Here is a 24,876-nt window from a genome sequence, read left to right as displayed (position 1 = left end):
CATGTCCCAGTCCTACTCAAAAGGGGATTTTTTACTCTCTCTCACTGTCACGTCATTGCGATGTGACGCAGCATGACCTGATGCATGACTGTAGCAGCAACAATCTGCTCCTATTTGAGGCTTCCCTGATTGATGCTATGGCCCATGCTCTCTCCCTGCTCTGTCCCGCACCTCCTTTCCTGGCATTGACAGTGCATCCTTCTTGCACTGAAGTTTACAACTTAGTTCTGCTTTTCTCATCAGTTTAGGCAAGCAGACTTAAGCGAACATCCCTTAGGTATATGTTTTGTAGCTCAAAAAAGCAATGACTCAGACAAAGTTAAATATTTGTTTAATCTCTTTTTACATGGGGAGGGTGTATCAAATTCTGGTGGAAATTAGGCTCTTCAAGGGACACTGAGGTTGCACAATATTTCTTATGAGATAAAACCAAGCTGCTGCTTTCTATGCTGTGAGGTACACCTGCAGGTTGTAGCAGGGAGAACTTGCTCTCAAAGAATGTAAGTGCGTGCCTTACCATTTGCTTGCTCTTTCCTTGTACATACGGAACAAATACCAAGAGGAAAAATTTGAGACAATTATTTTCTTTTCTTTTGTCTTCCTAAAGAAAATATTTATTTAGAGAAAAACATGTTGAAATGCCAGAGATTCACAGTCACATAATTTCCTGGAGTCCTGGTAGTCAAACGCTACCGAAAGCAGTGAAGGACTAGCTGTACCAGCAGAAAATGGCCAAGAGTATATACTTAGCAAGTACTTTCCCAGAGATTTGCCAGTCTACTACAATTTCCACCTGACCTAACCTGGGAGCTTGGCATTCTTTCATCAGATTTCAAGTGATTTATACACTCATTTAGATTAATCATTTAATTATGATTAATTAAAAGTTTAAATGTGGCAGAGGAAAATAAATTACATTAATTAATTTGCTTAATTAAGATATGTAAACCATTGCCAATAACTTATTTGGTGTAAGAGAGAAGGAAGTACCTGATTCAAGAGACCAGAGGAGACAAGCAGCTGCAGTGTGGTGCCCTGCAGTCAGCAGGGTGGATTTAAGTACGATGGTACCTTCACCACACTGCCAACACCGCACTGACCGAGCTGCAGCGGAGGCAGTAGCGCACACAGCTAAAAGTCATTGAAGCACTTTTGGTAAAGACTAGGCGAAAGAGTAGACTCTTTATAATCATGATTGTTAATAACAACGAATGCTTCAGTAAAGTACAGTACAGCCCTTTTCCCATGGCCTGTACTGGTTAGGTGCCATAAGCAGGGCACCATATTTGCAGCAGGATTAGATTCTTACAAGTAGTGGGTGCGGTGGAAATAATAACACTGTGGAAAGTGTCAGACGTGGGTTTGTTCACACTTAGAGCGCCATACATTTAACTAATGGAACAGGTATTTTCATTTCTCAGTGATAAAGAATAGTTAACTGAACAAACCAGTTTTAAAGACAGAGCTGAATACCATTGCTGAAGTGTGGCAGGCAGAGAAGTAAAGGGAACTACTTTCTTCAGAAACTGGTTATTCCTAGTATCTGTGCTTTCAAGAAGCAGGGCACTAAAAGCAAGCTATTGCCAAAAGTACTTTTTTTTTTTTTTTCCCCCCCCACAAGGTAAATATATCATTGTCCTAAATTCTGGTACTACTCTCTCCATTTCAACACCTCCTTCCTCCCAGCTCATTAGAAACCACATAGGGTTCACCTGAGTAAATACTATGTGAGTCACATGGGCAGTTTAGAGTCCACTTAAAAAAGCAGCAGAAAAAAAAAAAACCAAAATTCTTAAAAGCTAGAAGTCTAAAGTGGGGGGAAAAAAAGTGAATCCCATAAACTCGTGTGTTGTTTATAAATATAGAAGTAGAAATAAGGAGAACATTGGAAGGGGGGGATGGATGGCTGGGGAGGCTAGCAGCAAATTTGAAACCTTTTCTTTCTTGGTCACTTGTTCAGATTCACCCAGGGTGATAATGAGTGTGATCATACAACAAATAGTTTCTCAGACCTGACATCCACTCACAAGCAGAACACTGGGGAATATAAATGTGGTCATGTTTATGTTCTGGCCACCCCAAATATTGTAAATCAACCCTTCTGAAGGGCATTAATCCCCCCTCAGTGGCTAGAGACTCTGCATATTGGTTAGGGTGTGGGATACACCCAGGTTGTGGCAATCAGATTCCTAAGTGATTTAAGTGTTATGTGGAGAACCAAGACCATGGAGTACCTAAGCAAACACATACAGAAGAGTACAGGATCAGTTAACAAGAGGCTGCTAAGGAATGAGTATGTTGGTTGTGAGTAGCTGCTGTTGCAACAAAAGACAACCTGTGTGCAGGTCCTCAGTGAGACCCATGGACCTTGTTCCCATACGCCACAGGGCTGGAGAACAAACACACCATCAGCTGGAACCAGACACCAGCTCCAAGCACAGAGAAGTTAGAGTAACAACAGTATGACCTCCAATTAGCCTTCTCTGCTTCATATATATTATGACAACAATATCAACATGAAAGAAAATCAAATTGCTATGTGAATATTTTAGTATTAGGTACAGAGTTAGAGGTTTTGTTTTGGTAAGTGTCCTTTAGGGGTTTTACACTGACGTTAAGATATTTACAAACAAGAATACGAACACAGGAGCAATGAAGACTTTCTGCAAGGTTTTGGGACCAGTTCTGTAATGTTCTCCTCTGAAGATGCTAAAACCTCTACCTCCCATAGAGCTTACCGGTAAACACAAGGGATGTGCTCTTGGCAACACTGAACCTATGATGCAGAAAACCACCTATATACTGCCCCAAATGAGCGTGTAGGGTTGTTAGTTAATGTCCCCAGGTGCTCTGTGCATGGGTCGGTTGCAGCAGATGCTCCCCAGTATGGTGATGCTGACTTGTCTCAATGCCCTGCAGGAACCCAGTCCCTGCGGGACAACCTTTGGGGAGCAGTACTCTGCAAGAGTGCCCTGGCACGCTGCAAAACAGCCACACCCACGACCTCCAAAAGTGAACAGCCCTGAAGCGTGTGAGAGGCAATGAAACAGTGCTGGAGACAAGACAGGCACACACAGACAGATAAAATGAACAAAGTGAGATAGCTACTGAAAAGTTGGAACTACAAAGATAAAAGTTGTGAAATATCACTTCTTAAGTAAAATAAAGGAGCAAAAGTGGGTTTGTTTTGTTTTGTTTTCTTGGTCAGCTGGCAGTCCCACAAACTGTAGTAATCTTATTCTTCATGCTAAGCTTGATTTTAACTCTATACGGAGTTTTCACACATAGAAAACAGTGTGAGATCTACCAGGATGTAGTGGAGTAACACTCAAGAAGACACCAGAAGTCATCCCCTCCTTTGAGCACCGTATGGGTCTCAGGTTTCTCCTTATTTATTTGAATGGAAAACTGACTGCAGGTCTCCTGTTCTCCATTCAAAGGCAAATTTCTAAAGGCATTTTCTCAATTTGACTCCATTAAATACTTCAGGGTACAATCTACATGAGGACCAATACGCAAAAGAGCCTTAGTGTGTTGAAACCAGATGCAGCTGGATGTCCTCACCCTGGAAATGGGGTGGAGAAACTCTTGCAGAAGAAGCATCAGAAAGGACTGCCCAGAAAGAAGAGATGATGGGCTGTGATTATACTTCAAACAGCCTGTTTCCTGGAGTAATTGCTCTGCATGAGAATGACAAATATCCTTCAGGAGCAGCACTGTGGTCAGGCTGTGCTTCAGCATGCAGCCCTGTGAGGAACTACAGGAAGGAACTTCCTTGTGATTGCTCCAGGAAACATGTTTTATATGATTTATCCCTTGCCACTGCAATGCACTGACTGACAGCTGGATTTAAGATACTGAAAGAAACAGGTTTTTGCTTCTGCTCCAGCTCAGCATGATCTCTGACCATCCTGCAGGCCTTTCCAGCACCGCCTGCATGGAGCAGACGGCAGGCAGTGTCTTAGGACACTGTGTGTGCTATGCAGGTGCGCGTCAGTGAGGTTCCCACAGAGGAAAAGCTCTTTTATTCTAAATTGGGAAACTTGGGGAGAAAGAAGAGGAGCGGGGTGGAAGGTTTTAATGAAGAAGAATGCCTCAGGTCGAACCCTGTTCTTGTGTTGTTAGCAAAGCCTCTCCTGGAGACAGCAAATATCCAGGTGTTGCCATAGGTCAACCTCCCAGGAAAGGAAAGGCAACTTTTTTTTTTTCCATTCTGAAGCTGTAGGTGAATGGCAGAGAACAAAGGGCTCCTTCTGTTTCACTGGGAAAGGCAGGGTGGCATATGCAATTTCTCTTCTCTGCTGGGAAAGTGCTGGTGAAAACTTCATTTTGTTCTGAATGTGGGAACTTTTGAGCCATAATGTGCAGTTCTTTGGCACAGCTTCGGGACAGAAGCTGCAAGCTGAAGCATGCAAACAAGTTGACAACTCTTGTGACCTTCCAGAGAATGGAGAGCTGGGATTTTTTGGCACTGATCCATGTATCAGGGACTTCCAAACTGAACTAAATGTGTAATTTTAACAATGAATTAACAATGCACCTCACTAGCAGTAGGGCAAGTTACAGTGCTCATGTAATAAATGTCTCCCACATTTTGCTGATGGCTGCAGAATGATGGATGTTCTCTATACAATTTCTGACTCTATAGTGAGTACTCAGCTATGAGAATTATTAAACATATTTTTCACTGGGATGAGGCTACTTGTTACCACGCATTCAGTTTTCTCCTCAGTGTATGTGTTCCCAAGGATGGCTGGAGATGGAAAGCAGAAACCTTGCTGGGCAACCACATCCCAAAGGAAGAAAGGGCTGAGAGCAAAAGAATAACTATGGGAGAGACAGGGAATACAGAAAGTTGTATTTGGCTGTATAGGAAAATTTCGCAATGGAAACATAGCTTATTCTGGTAAAAGCATCCTTCTTCCTATACAGCTATTGTTTTGGAGGACAGCTGTATAACATACCTGTCCTCCAAACTAAATAGATGCTGCTGCATTTACAGTTCACTGCACAGCTGCCTCTATCTGAAGGGGTGACTTTTTGTCATACTTGCAAGCAACAATTATGCTGCAGAACTGAACCAGTAATAATAAAGAAATAAAAGTTTACAGGAATAGATAGATGTGAAAATGTTGAGGAGAGGACAAAAAGGGTGATGACAGGTCAGCTATCAAAGGGCAGCTTGCCAAGCCAGCCTCAGCTCAGCAGGCAGTGTGTGACCAATCAGGCTGTTGGTAGAGCTCAGGCAAGAAACAAATCTAACCAGTGGACTCACCACCACTCTCTTGGTTCTGTTTTGTTGAGGGTGTAGCTTAGCAGTGAAGAAAGGGTCTGTTCTGGCAAGGTCAAAGTGCTGAAAATTGCTGCCTTTGAGCAAATATCAGAGCATGATTGTGGAAATGCACAAAGAGAGAATTGTGTCTTCTTTGCTTGCCTACTTTAAATAAATGCCACTCAGGTTATGCTGGGATAACATTTTTGACATGGAAGCTATCACAACTTAAAACTGATCATTAAGTATAAAAATTATATTTTGAGTCCCTCTTGTGTTTGCAAAATCAAAGCCATTGTGTTTCCAGCATGAGCATTTCAGCATCTTTTAACAGCTACCAAAGCCAAGACAATGCCATCAGGAACACCTCAGTCAGCGTTAAATCCCACCTCCATGACACTGAAAGAGATTAGAAGTGACTATAGCAACTGAGTGACAGTCATATTAGTGACTTCACTACAATTAGTTTGGTTTGTTGTATTGTAGTAAAAAGCAGAATTTAACCTACGTATCCAACAGAGGGTAAAAGTGAAGACAGACCTCTGCTCTGCTATGATGGCTGTGGAAAAAAAACCAAACACTATTTTGAAAATGTAAACCTGACAGCATATTTTTCAGTTAAATCAGCTGCCTGTCCCAGAGTTTCTCCAACTATTTTAATGCGTCTCATGTAGTCAATGCACAACAGCTTTATACCACACATATGTTCATTGCAGCATACCAGCTTTCTAAGACACTAGACTATCTAGGAACAAAGCAATACGCACAGAAAGCAGCTGGAAACTCCTTTATAGTAGAGATGGGATGGGGGAATAGCACAATAAGGATTTGACAGCTGACACTCAAAAGGAGATCATTGGTCAACCTATTTATCCCACTGCTTGTGGGTGACCAAGGATCAAACCATACTTGATTAGTCTCTGGGGCTAGTAGCCACCCCTCAAGGATGGATAAAAGTGGGACAGACTGCGTGTCCTCTCACAGTGTGGCAGGTTGATTTGCAGCTATGTCCCTCTGCCTCCCAATACCACAAGTGACTCATTGGTAAGATTACAGTCAGCTGTTACTGGAATTTAATCTCCCACACTCACAAGATTTCCAAAGGAATTATCATCATTGTTATGGAAGACTGTGTATGTTTAGTAGCTGAAGAATATCCACTGTATAGCTGTCAAAGAAGAGAAGGCCAATACATGTTACTCCTGTATCAGTGTTGTTGGAAAGGACTGAGAGCTTTCAACAACAAAAATACAAAACGTGACATTAAAATGATACAGTTCATTCCATCAGTTTTCATTCCTACCTTTACAGTGATCAATTACTTTTCAGTGTTACTGCATGTAGCCAATAATATTAATTTTTGAGACAGATAAACCAGAGCTGTAACTAATATAGGACACTGGTCCAGTGGCGGGGACATTGGCAAGGGACTCAGAAGCTCTAGGTTTAATTGTTTGCTCCTCCTTAGACTATTTTTCTTGTTCCAGTTATTTCAGAGTATTAGGGAGCCTAAACCCATATGAGGAGCTGCTTCCTTCACCTCTGAAATGGTATTACTTCCCGTACGCCAGGACTGCTGCAAGCATAAAGAACGTTGAAGTGCTCCCTTACGTGTGCATCATGATAGTAATGAGAGGTGACAGCTAAAAGTGATGAGTCCAAGTTAGAGATCAACTAGTGGTCTAGTAAAATCTGAGAAAAGCAGTAATTCTGCTAGCAGCCTGTCAGGGAAAGCAGGCAATGTATAGTATCCACATATTTACCATGGTATGTGATGTAGGGCTTTAGAAAACAGTAGCTGAGAACACCACTGATTGAATTTTTTTCTTCAGGTGGCACTATCTTATTTTGAATCAACATGTAAACTCTTTCAGAGGTACAAGGGGTAAGCAGGCTACGAACACTTCTGTTTGAGTGTGCTGTACCTTCCCATTTCTAGAAGAGTTCTTCTGTGAGTGTCATAGAAACCCTCAAAAAGTAGTTTGCTCTGCATTGCATCCATCCATTTCACTCCCCTTTTCACAAAATCTTTGCGTTTTGTTTCGTTTATCAGCATAAAACAACTAACTTCCAGCTTGAAGGTAATTATGTGCATATGGATATAGAACCAATGAAAATAAAAGGCACACAAATTACAATAATCTCATTACCTGAGGAATCACTCCAAATGCCTTTCTCCATTGCTGCACGCTGACCGTGTTCCAGGAGACTCCATCAATCTGGATATCCCCTTCTGTATTCAGCAGTCTTAAAAATGCAAAAAGTAAAGTGCTTTTTCCTGAACCAGTTCTTCCTAAAAGGCCCACCTGCAATGCAAATCATAAAAGTAAACATTTAATACTACTGACATATTAACCACAGGCCAAGGCAGAAACACTTGAAATCTCAGCAGTGGAGAACAATCCAAATGCATCTCAATGGGATAGTAAATGTTGTTCATCTGGGAATGATAAAAGCCTACAGCAAGGGCTGAATGAAACACTGGGCCAGACTGTTTTGTTAGAATTAACTAAGATGAAAAATCTGTTAGTTTCCCCTTAGCTGAAGAACAGAAATTTCCTTATATTCTTATTTTGTACTGATTAGTCCTGCTTTTTGTGCCTTTCCCCTTTCTTTTGCTATGAAGCCTTATTCAGCAAAACCCCATCCAGCAAACAAAAACCAAGTAGGGAGCACTGTTGAATCACTCTAGTAACTATTGTAAACTGTTGTCCACCCTGAAGCAGCAATTCAATTCTTCAACCTGCCCGGCTGGTGCTGCCTTTTCTTCTCTCTTAGGTGGGAAGAAACATAATACACAGGGGTTTTTTTAAATGTTGTGTTTCCCTTGTGAGATTGCACTGACCTGTTGTTGGAACAAGCAATATCTGCAGTAACCATCAGCAAATGCCAAGATACTGCTATTCCAACAGCTGGGTTTTACACAGCTACTGATGTCCTGAGTGTGGACTACTTTTGTAGAGTGACAATATACATGTGAAGGTGAAGGGAATTCTTCCTGCTGCCTGGCATCCTGTCCATAACAGTACCTCAGGCCTCTGAATCAGATGAGCAGTCTGCGCTGTGTTGCACTGACCCAATCTATTCATTGGGTAGATTTATATTCCAATCTACAAAAAAGACGTGAGGTAAGACCCAGGGAACTACAGACCTGTTTATCTAACCTCAGTTCCTGGAAAAATTATGGAGAAGATCATACTGCATACAATTGAAAGGCATTTAAAGAATAATGCAATCATCAGGCACACTCAATATGGGTTCACAAAGGGAAAGCCCCATTTAACTCATTTGATATCCTTCTATGATAAGGTCACCTGCCCAGTGGATGAAGGGAAGGCAGTGATGTAGTTTTACTGGATTTTACTAAGGCTTTGGATACTGTCCCTCATGGCATCCTTCTGGACAAGTTGTCCAGCTCTGGGATGAGCAGGTTCACAGTGCACTGGGTGAAGGACTGGCTGAAGGGCAGAGCTAAAAGGCTTGTAGTGAATGGGACGACTGCTGGCTGGTGGCCAGTCCTCAGCGGTGTTCCTCAGGGCTCAATCCTAGGGCCAGTTCCGTTCAATATATTCATCAACAGTCTGGATGTAAGAGCTGAAGGCACCAGTTTGCTGATGATACAAAACTGGGAGGTGCTGTTCATGCCCTTGAGGGACAAGAGGCCTTGCAGAGGGATCTAGATAGATTAGAGCATTGGGCAATGATTAATGGGTTGAAATTTAACCAGTTGAAATGCCAGATTCTGCACCTAGGATGGAGTAATGCTGGGCACAGGTACAGATTGGGAGGAGTGGCTGGAGAGCAGCCCTGCAGCAAGGGATCTGGGGGTGCTGGTCGTCAGCAGGCTCACCAGGAGTCCACAGTGTGCCCTGGCAGCCAAGAAGGAAAACTGCATCCTGGGGTGCATCAAGCCCAGCATAATCAGCCAGTGAAAAGAGGTGATCATCCTGCTGCATTCAGTGTTAGTGCAGCCTCACCCTGAGTACTGTGTGCAGTTCTGGGCCCCACAATTTAAGAAGGGTGTGAAGGTCCTTGCCTGCATCCAGAGGAGGGCAACAAAGCTGGTGAAAGGGCTGGGAGGAATGTCCTATGAGGACTTTGGGCTTGTCTAGTTTGGAGAAAAGGAGGCTGAGGGGTAACCTCATTGCTCTCTACAGCTTCCTGAGGAGAGATCACCACCTGAGAGGGAGGTGCTGATCTCTTCAACTTGGTATCCAGTAACAGGACACATGGCAATGGTTCAAAGCTGCCCCAGGGGAAGTTTAGACTGGACATTAGGAAGCATTTTTTACTAAGAGGGTGGTCAAACACTGGAACAGGCTTCACAGAGAGGTGGTTGATGCCCCAGACCTGTCAGTGTTTAAGAGACATTTGGATAAACCCATGCTTTAATATGCTTTAATTTGGTCATCCCTGGTCAGACAGTTGGATTAGATTACCATTATAGGTCCTTTCCAAGAGATCTCTATTCTTATTCTTTCTATTCTATTCTATTCTATTCTATTCTATTCTATTCTATTCTATTCTATTCCATTCCATTCCATTCCATTCCATTCCATTCCACCCCCTCAGCAGAGGAGATCTTTTGCCTTTCCTGCTTGTTTTATATGTGCTTCCCTATGGGGCAGAGACAAATCCTCTCCAGATTAAGGAGCATGCTCCAATTCTGGAAATGCTACCTCTGAATCCAGGGTTCATCACCAAAATTGGATTGAGTTCCCAAATCACAGACATTGAAACAAGGATTTTCGTTTCAATGGCTCTGCCCCCTCTTTGTACAAAATACAAAATTATCTTCCATTTCCCATACTCCGTTGCTCCAAGGGATTTTCCAGGAAGTAAATCCAGCAGATTGCAGTTGCAACTGCACCTCTACTCTCCAGGAATTGCAGGTGCCTCTCTTCCAAAGGCAGAGCTGCTTCGGGATGGTGCTACAGGAAGTCAGACCCCTGGTTTCAAAATTTTGGGTGCCCTCAAATTTAGTGGATGAGACATTCAGTTCATGCAAACAAAGACAGATCTACCAAGCCTGGCAGAAACTTGTGCTATCCAAACTAGGAGTGAAGAACTGCCTCATGGCAAGGACAGTCACTGAAACTGCTTTCTCATCAATGTAGGAGAGTTAAAATCTCCTCTTCATCCACAAGGCTCCAGCTCAGGAAACCGAGTGAGCCTTTCTTCCCACCCCACCAATGATGGTCCTTCAGCATGAACTTAAAGCAAACTGACTAACTGCTGTCACGAAACTGAAGTTCTTTCTTGAACTCAACCCCAAACACGCATGAACATTAGAGGTTTGTCAATCTTCTAAAGAATAGAGCTGTTTATGATTTGTTATATAATAATTTGCGATGGCATACAGCCCTCATCAAACGAGTGAGACAGCACCTCCACCCTCCAACACCAGAGCCAGCAGTGCGTTACCCTTGGCACAGCAGCCGGTATTCTTTTGTGCCCTGCTCCACCTGGGTCAGGCTGCCCCCAGCACCTGCGCACTCCAGCAAGCTTCCCTCTCCCCACAAGGAGAAAGCAGATGACTTCAGCCACAGGAATACAATTTCAGGAACTAATGCACATGTATTTTATTGGTATATTCTGGTTTTCGTGGCCAGCAAACATCCCCACTGTGCTTCACCAAGGTATAAATTTCTAGGATAAGTGAGGCAGATTTTCCTTGCCTTTTTTTGGTTTGTGGCCAATAATCCTACTGATGAGCTCTTTTTAAGAAGAGACACAAGAGATTTCCATTCTCTAGGTGCTTTAGATGATTATTTTGTCTTGCGACAACTTCATTTACAAAACCTTACTGAACTCAACCTATTCTTCAGTCAATGAATAGGTTTATAATGATATTTTTATAGTTAAGCTGAATAGAAGTCAGATAAAACACAGCAAAACAATGTCTCACCCTCTGCCTTGAACTTATTGAAAAGGAAATGTTTTCTAACACAGCAGCTCCTCCTTCACTGTATTTGGCTGTAAGGTCCTTCACAGTCATTTGGCCCCCGGATGGCCAGTTCTTCTCTTCCTTTGCATGCCTGTTTTCAATTACAAGGGCATCTGAAAGCTGGTTTTTCTTCTGTGGCTTAATGTTTTTCGTCTCTTCTGTTGGCATGTCAATGAATTTAAATATTCGTCCGACAGACCTCATCTACAAATCAAAACAAACAGTATTCTAATTGTAATTAATAGCTATCAAAACAAATTAAATCAAATTATTCCTAATTCCTAGGCAGAACAGTGAGTCTATTTTCTGTGTAAGTTATACCATGATATAATTTTCAATGGTAGGACACTTCTTGTATAGAGCTCTAGATTCTATTGCTCTTGCAGTACTGACATCGTTCCAACATGTGATTCCACTTGCTTCCTTTTTAAATGGACACAATAGCTCTTTCTACCCTTAAAAATGTATTTTGAAATCTGTAAATCACCTGTATTTATGAAAACAAAATATGATCATGAAAGCATTCTTGGACTCTTCAACTCTTTCCTCCTGTATAGGGTTGCCCAACACAAAAACTGAAGTTCCTCGAATAATGATTGATCTCCAAAGAGCAGCAGACTGTGGAATTTGAAAGATGTAAAGCAGTGGCATCAAGTAAAGAGGAACAATAATCAGACATCAGCATCTGAGTCTTTTATGAGAAATTATCTATAGATTTTACCAAAAAATTAGTAGGAAGATCCATGATAATTAATTATATATCAGTAATTATATATATTAGGTGAAATAATCAAGTCCTGTAGTTCATGAACTTCAGACAGAGGTTGCTAGTAGCAGTCTTGGAGAATTTTCAAAGGAGCATAGGACTAGAAGGGATCATCTTGTTTTTTTTTTTTTCTAAATGGGTCAAGGATCAATTAATAAATAGGCAATTCATCTCCTCCACTAGAACTTCTCTGCTCAGGTGGTCAGAAAACACATTTTTAAGTCTATGGACCAGTTTGTTCTTGTAAATTTATTAGTTTAAAATTCTAAATAGTTATTTTTCCTAGCTGATTTCCCCATTAATTTATAGAGGCCTACCTTAGATCCAGTCACCCTTTGTTCTCCAGGACTAAAGAAAATCCATTTTTAAGCCTCTTTCTTAACATATGTTCTCCTTGTTCACATATGTTTTAAAACATCCGTGTTCAAATTAATCTTTCCTGACTGACAAGAATGTACATAGCATTGTGGATGTCTCACAAGGACATCATACAATGGCATTGATACTTTTCTATCTATATTAGGAATATCCTGATTAATACATCCTAGGATCATATGGTACTTTCTTCACAGTCACATTTTATAGTCACCCTCTGATTAAGCAGCAGTCAGCCAAGCTTTCCTTCATCTTAGCCATTTCTAACAGAGGAGATACTTACAACAGGGCTTATTCTTAGCTGTCCTTAAATTCAAGCCTTTGCCCTTCAGTTACTGAAATCTATTTTATATCTGGCATTTGAAGTCACCTAATACCTTTCAACTCCCAGCATCCTTCATGCTAACATGCCTTTCAGCTTTGTGCCTTTGGCAGATTTCTTCAACACAACTTTTTTTTCTTTCTTGAGAGCACTTAAAAAAGATTAAAATGAGCTCAGCCACAAATCTAATCTTTGTTGAGTAGTCTCTCCACAGCTTAATACTTGCACCTTAATGCCATTTCCTTTCTGTCCAACTCATTAACTAGTTTACAGTTCTTGTAATAAACCTGATCTCCTTCATTTATATAATTTCCGAAACAGACCCACAGCTAGTGCTTTCCTGAAGACAAATGAGATCTCCTACATTACTTTTGTCTGGAAAATAAATCACCGAACACAGTTATTGGGTTAGTCTGATGCAACCCTCATGTCAGTAAATCTGAGTGAATTCACTCTGTAAGAACTGCATCTTTAATTAAATCTTCAAAATAGTTTCTAAAGACTACTGTAATCAGATAACAAACTGATGATGGTATCAATGACTTCCCATTTCTCCTTCTTAACCAAGAGTGACAGTTATTATTCTGTCACATGCCACCACCACTGTCAGTGGCCATTAGCAGACCTCCAGCTTCTCAGCCAGTTCTTCCTAAACCCTAGGATGGGACGTCTGGTCCCACCTGGTCTGTATGCACGGGGTGGCATTGCTCCAGCCCGGTTTCACATGTTTAAACCAAAATGTCCAACTGCAGAACCTAATTACACTTAGTTGAATACTCCGATTTTAGATGGACTGACTCATGGGTGGTGTATGTGTCCCTGCACAAACTGTACAGGAAATTTAGGGAAAACAGGATCTTAACTCAGTTACATGCCCACAGCTAGGCTGGTTTTTGCATATAGTTGCCACCTCAGATATTGCAAATCCCATTTCCACCTTTTGGTCCAAATTCAACTCCCCAGATTAAACATTGCCCTTTTACTGAAAACTGAAATCAAGTGTTTATCCAGAAGTCTAACTCTGATTTTGGCAAGTGTCTCTTCTCTATGTGCTTCTTGACCTCCAATGCATAGCTTGTTTTCATTAACTAATCCATTCTAAAGGGGCTGTCGTTTCTAATATACTTTCAGAGAATGTTGTTCATGCTGGTAGTCCTAGAGCCTCCAAAATTTCCTATTGTTTCTCTCCTGCTATCCAGGAAACAAATTTCAGTCCCTTACTTGAAGAAGCTGTGACTTTATTTTACATTCAGGTTCCTAAGAGCATTAGTCCAACTAACTTAATTAACTAGATTCCTTATTTTACCAAAATTTGTCCTTGTAAACAGCAAGAATAAACTATAAGTAGTGTCAATTCTTGTTGGTCAGAAATTATTTAGCAAAATAAAATAATAAATAGATACCTGCATAGCTACTGCATCCAGGAATATCTGGACCTTATTATTAGGATTTGTCCTCTAATCCATATTCCCAGTAATATATCTCTCTTTAGTGGCATTATGGAAAACGCTTTGTACATCTTTGACTTTGTTTAATGGCTTTTGTACTCCTTCTGCAAAGTGAATCTACTTGACCATTTCTTCCTGCTCTTCGATCAAGACTGAAATATTGTTAGCTGGGTTGGAAGCAAATTTATAGACAATGCAAGGAAATACTGGGATCATAACTTACATCTCAGCATCTTGAAACACAATTGTGACAGAAGTTTTGAAAAGCATGCTAAAACCCAAGCCTATCACTTACAATTTCCATCTCAATCACTGTGCAAGATGGAATGGCATGGTCATCATCATGTTGATATATGAATGTCATCTCACTTTGGTGACACAGAAAGACCTTGGATCAGACTGAAAATTTTCTTCCTGTCTGACTGTCTATAGTGAATCCCACAATGGGCACCATGTATTTATTTTAATCAGTGATGGTACATTTGTTTTCAAAAATATTATCTTTACTGAAGTATTGTCACTTCAGAAATGAAGGTCTTTCTTGGCTTCATCAAGAGCTGTGAACATTAGTACAGGCAGGGATTCCCTGTAATTGCCCAAGAGATCCTACCATTACACACTAGTTAAAATCTGTTATGAAGCCAGCTGGACAAAGAGCCTTCCCTTACAACAGAAAATTTCATCTCTATGGCCCAGCTCCCCTGAGAGAATTGTCAGTCACATCACATATGCAGATATTTTAGACAGCTTAATAATTTAAATCAGTTCAAAAGGATTCTTTCCTGGATCTGTAATTTGAATTATGATTTACATCTGGGCAGAATGCAGCATAAATGTCAGTAACATTTTACAAAGATATCAATTCTTCCTTTCACAGGTAGAAATCTTCTGTCATTCATAATGACAGGTATAGTGTAGGTGACAGCAAGCTTCTTATCCATTATTCCCATCAGCAATGTGCCTGCTGTATTCACATTCTTTAACTAACTAATGCTTTAGAATAAAGGAGTATATTTACTACTTCCATCTAAAAATGTCTAAAGCATAATACACTATTTTTAGTCTTGCCTAACTGTATTTTACTGAGATTTTAATAACACTGCAAATTCTTTAATTTACTTTCTCATTAATATCACTTAAACTCTTCTTAATGTTGAAGAAGAATTCATAATATAATTATGTAATGTATATTTCCAGAAAGCGGAAGAAGTAATTCTTTTACAAGTAATCTAATATAATTAATTTCATCAGGCCCTATGTTCTCTTCTGCTAGAAAGAGAGCAGTTACCCTCTGCAGACCAGACATGCATAGTGTTAAATGACCATGTTGCAAGACACCACCTCCTTGAAAACATTCTTTCTGGAAAGTGCAGTGTGCAACTAAGAGATCCTATGAAAGGTTGGTTCAATGGCTCATGTTGTAAAAAAACCCTCTGCATTAAGTCACTGCAAAAAATGGGTCAATGCAGGCAGACCATGTGGTTTTACTGAAATGTCACATCTTCTGTTACATTTTGGGTGCACTTATAGACATACACTCCTCTTCCAAACTGCAAAAATGAAATATTTAGTTCATGTCAAACTTGTACTGAATTTTTTGCTCTTTCTCACGCTGTCTTGCAGGCAGAAAAGGAAATGTTCTAACAGATTTTTCTTCCAGATGACCAACACCCCACTCTGAGAACAGTCATTCTGATGTAGATTGTACAGTCTACTTAAATGTCTACTTAAATGTTGAGAATTAAGTGTTCTCAGGTTTTCTGCTTACAGCAGTAAATAATATTAAGATCATGTCCTAGTCTAAAAAAACCCAAACTATTGAACAGGATAGGAAGAAATAGCATGGGAAAATAAAAGCATGAAAACCAGATGTAAAAGCATCACTATTTTTCACAGTCCTAATTTTTTCTTTGGTCCTCTACCATGTACTACTTTAATTCTTCAGCACCCCTGATGTACAGTGTGGGGCACTGTGAGGTTCAGCAAGTGTGAATTTAATATCTCTTTGGAGGACTTTTTATATCTCCTTACATAAGTAATCCTGGCAACAGTAAAAGTATGGCGTTTTCTCTTTCCCAGATAAAAGGAATTGTCCTTCCCAGTTATAGTGCTGCTACTGCAGGATACATATGAGTGAAGGAGGAGGTTATAAAGCATTAAAACAGTCCACTGGGACTAACCAATGCTTATCTGTGAAAGCAGCACTTACTGGAAAACTTATTTTCTATTTCCTTATGAAGGAAAAAACTTAAAAATGCTACAAGACTGCCTGGAGGGATAAGAAAAAGACCGAAAACCAGCTAAAGGCGTATTAGCAGAAATGATCAAAGTGAAAAGATAAATCTAGCCCAGCTGGTAGCTTTAAATGAAACAATGGCTAGCTGTCAGAGTGACCACTTTTTTAAAAAAAAAAAAAAAAAAAAAGCAGAGCAGATAAAGTGTCAGGGCTCTAGAGAATGAAATGCCAAAACCATTATGGGGTATTAAAAGACAATGGGAATTTTTCAGTTAAAGCCAAACCAGTTCCACAGAAATTGCTTCAAAGAAAATATCTGTGTATGTAAAAACAAAATCCAACCTAGAAACTTAGATTTCTTCACAGAATTTCAGTGTCACAGAAGGAGATTGCATGGAATAAAGTCAAATTTGCCACCTACCCATCTGTTTGGCCAGTATTTCTTCTGGTACATTTTTCCTTTCTTCATGTGATCCTGCTTCCCTACTCTTCTGCCTTCCTGTCCTTTTGCTTGCCTTTATTTCACTGATGTCCTGTACCTTGCATATCTTGTAAAAAAACTCAGTACGAGCTTAATGTTATGTACTAATTACAGCAGCTATCTTTGTACATGGGTTTCCACCACTTGCAGGAAACTCCAGCTTCTCTGACAACCACAGACTGCTACCTACAAATGTGGTACACACTCAGGCATGCTTGTGTGCAGGCTTGTAAGCATGGATGTCACAGCTGCTCGAGGAAGGGCAAAAATGATGTCACCTCTTCCAGTGCATGCATATGTGTAACTGGAGACACATGGGCATGTGTCAATTCTAGTTAACATGGTCCTGTGAGGAGCTTCAAAGCACCCCCTGAGAGAAAAATAGAGTGTAACCAAACAGACTACTAAGTCAGGCAAACATGCAAGTCTTTGCAGGACATCTGTAACAAAATGACTGTAAAACACTTTAAAGAGGGAAGTGCTAAATGTAAAGAATACAGAGTGGGAAATAATACATCTGCATCAACCAGTGAAGCAGTTTTATTATCTTGAAACCATGAAGCTATTCTTATCTGCTTGTGCACAGGAACAGCTTTGGAATGTCAGGAAAACTATCCTGCCAGCAATACCTATTAGTTTGTCATCTGGGATACCTAAAAATCCATGGGAGAGGGGTGGGCAGAGGATCCACCTATAAACTGATGCACCTTAGAAGGCTATCATTAATATAACTGGTGCTCCAGTACAGTAGTTTGTCTTAATGTAGAGAAAAGGACTCACAAATGTCTAAAGCAACTTGAGAATTTCTTTTCAAGGGAAAGGGAGTTACTTCCTTATTGCAACTAATAGATGACATTTTAACATCACTGTATTTTTAAAAAGCGTAAGTTCATTATTAAAACACTAGTGTGTCCAGCACCATCTGAATCCTACATTAAGACTCTCTGTAGCTCTTGTGAAATGCCATCAGTTTTCACACCATCATTAAGCCATAAAACACATGCACGTGATTCTTATACAGATTGTTATACTCAAAGGGATCACATTATGTCTTACAGAGCTAAGATGGAGTTTACAAATGAGAGCTGATTGAACATTGTTGTCACTGTCATGCCTTAACAACGGCACGATTTACTTCATTATCAGTCATACAACTGCTGTTCAGTGTGTCTTGCAGTTACAGCACAGAAGCCCTTTTGCAAAGTGCTTGCCCTTTGAGACAGGCTGTTCTAACAAGCAAAGAAAGAGTCAGCATAAAACTATTGGTGGATAGGGAAAAAAAGTGTCCCTGAATGGCAGTCAGCTTTCTGGACTATCACCAGTCACATGTGTAAACAAGAGATTAGATGTTGTAAATGGTTAATTCCCAGTTTTGGGGCTCAAGGATTTCCTTCAGGATGAGAGTGGTTGAATAACTTATGTAAAAAAAAATGTGTCGAACTGGCAAATATTCCTTCACTGTCACCATCTGCCCCAATTATATTTTCTTCAAATGAAAACTGATTTCAGCTTGTCAGAGTTTAATGGTCTCCAAGATCTGCTGTAAAAGCTGTTTGTTTTCCAATACTGAAATGCTTGGCTAATGAAGCTAATTTAGGGTTCAGAGAGGGTATGACTGGATGTGGGATTTTTTTTTGCTTTATAAGACTACTGTATTTTATTACAAGAATCCTGTCTAAGGTAAACCCTAGAATGCCTGAAGTGTAAAAGAGAGAAGTAAATTTAATTTAAAAATAAGATCTAAAACTGTCATACATTTAAGCTAAGGTATGATGAAAACTGCAAGAACAAACATACTCTTTTATGAGTTTCCTGTCTGCTTCTCATACCTCAACAAATAGCTGATGAAGAGTTAACCTTATGAAGTATCCTGTTTTAAAGCCAATCCTAACTAACATACTAACTACACAAATTAAACGGATCAACATATACAACTCTGAAGCCTTACATCAGAGGTTATTTTACACAAAACCAGAAAAGGAACCCACAGGAAAGTCCAGGACAGATTTTTAAATCACTATTGATTTTGCATGAAAGGAGCTCAAAAACATCCATAGTGATCTGCTGTGCAAAGCCCTTAAGTAGACCAAATAAGGTATATTATATACCTTAGTAGGTGTATACCTTACTATAAGGTATATACCTTACTATATACTATATACCTTAGTACAGTATATAATCATAACAAAACAACTCCAAGGCTTTTCGAAGCTTTCCCATTACTGCTACATCTGCAATCTGAATCCTCAAATGCCATTATTTGCTGTGGCCTATTTTAGTTCAGGAAAATTTCTGTTCACAGAAAAAATCAGTTTGTGCTGTGCCAAAGCCAGAAGGTTGCTATGAAAAGTATGTGTGGAACATGTTTGACACATATGCCTGATATCCAACTCTGAAAATAATTCACTGAACATTCATAATATACAAAATAAGGCAATTCCTCAAAAGAAAGCACAGCACAGTGAATTTTATGCTTACCAAACTATCCACATCTATGCTTGAGTTTACTGCCCACTGCAAGGTTCCCATGATGTTCATAGCTAAAGTAAGAATAATGCCAACTCTACCTGGTCCATCACCTGCAGAGTAAAAAACACATTCAATTTATATGCAAATAAAAAGCCAATAGGAATCAGACAATTAGCATCTATATCTTCAAATACATATTTACATTCTCTCTTATTTCATGGAGAAAACATGGCTTTGTTAATTATACAAAGGACTGAGCACTTAATCATCAGTTAAGCACCTGCCTTTGGCACTGAATTCAGCAGAAACCCTGATCTTGCTTTGGCAGAAGAAAAAATTAAATCTTGGTACTTAAACTGTAAACAGAATCAGGCCTCTGTAACATTGATTTTAATTTCTTTTTTCCAACAGATATGAATCTGTGAAATTACTCTTATCTAATTAAAACACCACAGATAACAACTTTAAAATTCAAAATAGTTGTGCTGGTTTACATCTTCATTTCTTGAACAAATAGAGGACATGTCTCCGTACTGTTTCACAAAGATGCAGATATAAATTATTTTGCTTTAATTCTCTGCTGTAACAATGATGGGATTTTCCTTTATGAGTTCATACAATACAATCCAAGCATGTAAACTACCCCACTGTTGATTTTTAATCTCACTATGTGTTAAATGGAATTGAGAATTTAAGACAAATGCCTTTCTATGATTTCTCCATTTCTTCTATGGCTTTCTTTAACAAACTTCCTCCTGTTTTGCTTATAGACATCTCATTATCAGAGTAATTACAGGAATAAACAATACAAGCAAAATATTCCTTCTGAAAGCTGTCAGATTGAGAAAGGAATTTAGTGTTACTTCAAGGACTATTACCTATAATAGTAAAGTTTACAATAGTGGCAAGATGACAAATTTTCATGTTTTTAAAAAGTGTTTCTTTTCTCAAATAAAATATCAAGAAAAACAATAACACAAGAAACATTTTTCCTAAAAAACCCCAAACTACTAATCACACAAAGTAAAAAATGAGAGGGGCACCAAGGGATACTGTTTGCCTATGAATTCTAGGGGAACTAAAAGTCTCCTTTGTAACAAAAGTACTGCAGGAGCTCATTTTCATACACAAGTATTTGTGTGGTTGGATTTTTTTTTCCTAAGAATCAGGAGAGCTCCTTATACAAGAAATAGAGGAGAGCATTTCATACACAATACAATATTAGATAAAATGTACACTTTTATATAACTCCTTTTTAACACTGAACTATGATCAAATGAAAGTTGGATATTGTTAGAACCAAAACCCTCCTTCACAATATCGGCACGTAATTGCTCATCAGTGACCACAGTACTGAAACTGCACCCACATCCTGCACACAAAGTTTAGTGTAAAATTTAGTAGTGGAAGAATAATGGCTGACAATCGAACTCAAAAAACATACATCACAAAAGTGTAGAATTAAAAACCATTTTTGAAATAATCTGTAGTTAAACTTGCTGAGTTTTTCCACAGAACTGAATTTTTCCAATTTTGGGGAATTTTGGGGACACTATTCTACTATTTTCTGCTTGCTGGAGACTGGCTGTGCCTGGCAGTAGGTATAGAGAGATACTCATTCATGTACTGGGTTTAGTAGGAGTGGTGAGGCATTTTTAAGGGAAGTTTGAATGGAATTTGCAAAACTTCACACTGGAAAGTGGGTCAGTGGGTTGGGAATTAGAAAACTGTATGACTATTTCTGCTATTGGTGTGGCTTTAAAAGATCATTAAAACTTTGTATGTCTTAGCCATTTGCAAATGGGAGAAACATTAACCTCTATTTACTAAAAAACTGTGAGTTATACAGATGATAATCAACATCCAAGCTTTTCAGTACACTAACATGGTTAAATTAATGTGGCTTAAAACACATGATTACTTTTACAGCAATTACAGTCAAGAAAATGAATTTCTGTCCCTTCAAATATTAGTTTCAGATTAATCCCTTTAATAAGTCCTCTACTACAGTAGATTGAAGATAATGGTGAAATCTATTTTAATTAAATTGTGTTTACTATTATGACATACTTAAATCAGTATGATATCAGACTGACACTTAAATCAGTTATTTCAATGTATACTAAATTTTGCAACAATTTCCCTCAGAAGTTTCTAAAGCTGAGCTGAAGCAGAAGACTTCTATTTCAGTAAAGTTACCATACCTGTTGTTATGATAGAGATGAATGCCACCGCAACAAAAAAGACAACAAAAATAATTTCTATCCTCATCTGGAACCAGCGTAGCGTTGACAGGTAGAGGAACCAGTTTGCTGTGTGTAGGTTCAGGGCTTTGTGAAATAAGGTCTCAAAATACGGCTGCCGCCCAAAAGCTCTCAGTGTCCACAGCCCTTTTAAGCTTGTAACAAGATGAGTGAATATTGGACTTCGAGCTGTAAAGTGTTTAAATTAGAAACATCATAAACACTCATAAGCAAATATCTTTGATATAATGCAAATACACAGCCCTGTGCTCTAACTCACAGCAGTATAACTATTGTCAGTGTTTTATTTACATAGGCTGTTGGAATACCTGACTGAGGCAATCCTATCACAGGATATATAACAACAGTCTTTGCATGAATGGGTTGAAATTCCATTCAGTGTATTGCCAGGAAGGGATCACATTAATTCTTCATAGTTAACACACTACTTGGGGAAGCTCCTGGCCTGCTGTAAAATGACACAAGAGAAAGGTGGCTCCTCCACAGCCAAATAGAATTCCTCCAATTCTGATAACTCCATCAAGTGAAGTTTTTTTAGTACAGGCAGAATACTTTAATGCTTTGGATTCAACGGTACTGACATGGTAATTTTAAGCAGATCTTGCATTACATAAAAACTGGTGAGCCAATGCTGGATCCCTATGAACGTCAAAGAAATTTAGATTTAGATCTGAGGAATTTCAGAATTACACTTAAGTAAAAGGGAAGATAATCATCAGTTAAGCTTCAGGACTGATTTGCTGAGGATCTGCCAGTTTGTTGTAAAGCCAGGCCACAGTGCCTGATTTGTGAACCCACGCTTCAAAATGAGGTTTTCTATTTTATTGGGAACATTTTAGTCTCTTAAAGGGAGAAGACAAAGGAAATTTAGTCAAATAACTTATTCAGAAATAAGAATTCTTTGCAGACAAGATACATCCATTCTAATTTTTTCTTACAAAGAAACAAACTCATAGGGAACATACTAAGTCTGACCCCAATTTTTCAAGTTATGTTTACTCTCAAGAAAGGTGTATGTCAGGATTTTATTTGTTTTCAGCTGCAGTGGTGATAAAGCCCCAGCTTTAAAAAGATCTCCATTGATCTTTGGCAGCAGAGCACTCAGTATTGGCTGGATCAGTAACAGCACTGGCTTTAAGGAGATGTGTTCTGCTCCGAGAGACAATGGCATCTTGCAAGAGAAAAGGTAAAGAAGAGGTGAAAGGGTGAATCACTTCTCAATTGATTTGTTGTGGATTTAGAAGTCTACCAATTTTGCTGCTCCTACCTTCAGATTCCAGTTGTTTCAGCTGCTGAGAAGTGTGGAGGAAGTATGCCCTTAACACAATAAAGGCTGCTATCACAGGCACTGATGCCAGGAAGATGTAGGGTTGTAATATTGAGACTACTGTTATAGCGCCAATCACAATCAGTATTAACTGTAGAATGAAAGAAAAATACTATTGATATAGTAAACTTGTCATTTTATAGACTAGATTGGTGATGAATCTTCTTCCTATGGCAACTATGTATTGTTTCAACAAACATAAAAGTACTAGCCTAAGTAGGATTTGCAGCTGAGAACAAACCTCCATGAAAAGATCATGAATAACTGAGACCAGATCCATAACATTTTGGAATAAGCTGCCACCTTTCAATAGATGGAAGAAGTGTTTTCTGTAGTACAACCAGTATTGCAGGCTTCTAAATTATGAAGCCACACAAAACCAATGGCAGCTAGGCACTCACTCTCCAGTTAAAACTGTAAGGAAAACACTTGCAATATCTGCAGCCACCTCCCAGACCTACCGGTGCTGTCCCTGTCTTGTCTGGACTAGGTGTGCTGGACTGTCAGGAGCTGAGTGCCAGACTCCTGCACGTTCTGAGCCAAGCAGTTTTTCTGAGGGTCAGAAAAAGTGGGAAGTCACACATCATCACTTGCTTCAGGGACTGGAACCCGCATATGAAACTAGCACTACTACTCATCCTGATCAGAAGACAGGAAGTAAAGTCGTAAGACGATTTGTGCTATGAAAAATTTGCAATTTCAGGAGACAAAAAGATGTTTTAAGGTGACAGATGACTCAAAAGAAAAAAATTAATTCCAGAGTTAATCTATTTCACTCACAAAAGACTACTACCATTCTCATAAGACCTGATCCTCAGTAGCTCCAGAAATATTTAGCTAAATCAGTGTCTTTACACTAGAAGCACCTTAAGCACTTAGACTGTCTCATACCTGAATGTAATGAAAATCAAGTATATCAGTGTACACAGGATAGCAAAGCTCTGCTTTGTATCAGGATGTTACCTTTCACACTAAACAGCTACTTCAAACTGCAAACTTATCAGCCTTAAGCAAATGCAAATAGCAAATTTGGACAAAATTATGAACATCACGTTGAAACATCACTGCAAATGACCAGTCAGCAAAGAAACAGATGGAGGACAAAACTAATTTCACATTAGGAAGCGACCTGCAGTTCATGCTTTTGCTACTACATCCACATAAATTCAAAGAAGGATTTAAATTCCCAGTACTCCAAGTCAGAGGTCTTTCACAAATATGGTAAGCATGTTCCAGGTTTCCTACCCTTTTTTTCATCAGAAATATAAGCAATGCAATAGCAGCATCAAAGTTTATAAAAAAAAAAAAAAAAAGTTACTGTAACAGCTGGACTAGTTATTTTCCTCATTTCTCTTAAAGGAATGGTGACACATGTGGGTTATGCTTGTGCAGGCTGTATAGCACTGGTCTGTAGCAATGAAAGAATGGATTTGTGTTCACTCATTATTTCAAACTGCAGAATTTAGTACCTCTTGTATCTCTGGTTTTTAGGAAGTGAATGAGTGAATTGATATTAAGCCAAATTATACAGCTCTTGCATTACTTAAGATTGCACAGTGACACAGTGACTGCTTTAATTCCTGTTTCCATCATTTACTCAAGCTTTGCAAAGGCCACCATGGTGCCATATTGTTCTCACTGCTGCTCCAACAGTAATTTCCCAAAAAAGTTGAATATGAAAATCTGTACTATCTCATAAACTCCAAACACAAAATAAGGGTAAAGTCAAACAGAAGATGACACTTTCTCTAAAAAGGCAATAGCAAAACTCAACACACAAGCCAGCTACATTGGCATATGGTCAGGGAATGTCAGCAAAGGGCTCATGTAGCCCAGTTAAGAGCCACGGTGCTGCGCTGCAGTGACCCCAGGTGCTGAGCTTGCAGGCCTAGGACAGAGGCCAGATGGGGAGACATGTTCCAGTGCTTCCTCTGTGTCACCAGTTTGGAAAATGCAGCTGGTGGTACAG

General features: G+C 39.4%; 1 protein-coding gene across 1 annotated transcript in view; it reads right to left on the bottom strand.

Moving 5' to 3' along the window:
* Window positions 1–24,876, bottom strand: part of CFTR (CF transmembrane conductance regulator) — a 90,986-nt gene that overhangs the window by 6,000 nt on the left and 60,110 nt on the right. Inside the window, exons 19-23 of the mRNA XM_074901560.1 lie at window positions 22,848–22,998; window positions 21,521–21,748; window positions 19,326–19,426; window positions 11,181–11,423; window positions 7,423–7,578 (exon numbers count right to left, since the gene is read on the bottom strand). Coding sequence (XP_074757661.1) covers window positions 7,423–7,578; window positions 11,181–11,423; window positions 19,326–19,426; window positions 21,521–21,748; window positions 22,848–22,998 — 879 coding nt within the window. The remainder of the gene's footprint in view (window positions 1–7,422; window positions 7,579–11,180; window positions 11,424–19,325; window positions 19,427–21,520; window positions 21,749–22,847; window positions 22,999–24,876) is intronic.

This window comes from Athene noctua, chromosome 3 (assembly GCF_965140245.1).
Source record: "Athene noctua chromosome 3, bAthNoc1.hap1.1, whole genome shotgun sequence".
Lineage (NCBI taxonomy): Eukaryota > Metazoa > Chordata > Aves > Strigiformes > Strigidae > Athene > Athene noctua.
Note: the sequence above shows the minus strand (reverse complement) of the source record. Positions and strands in the feature narration are given on the sequence as shown.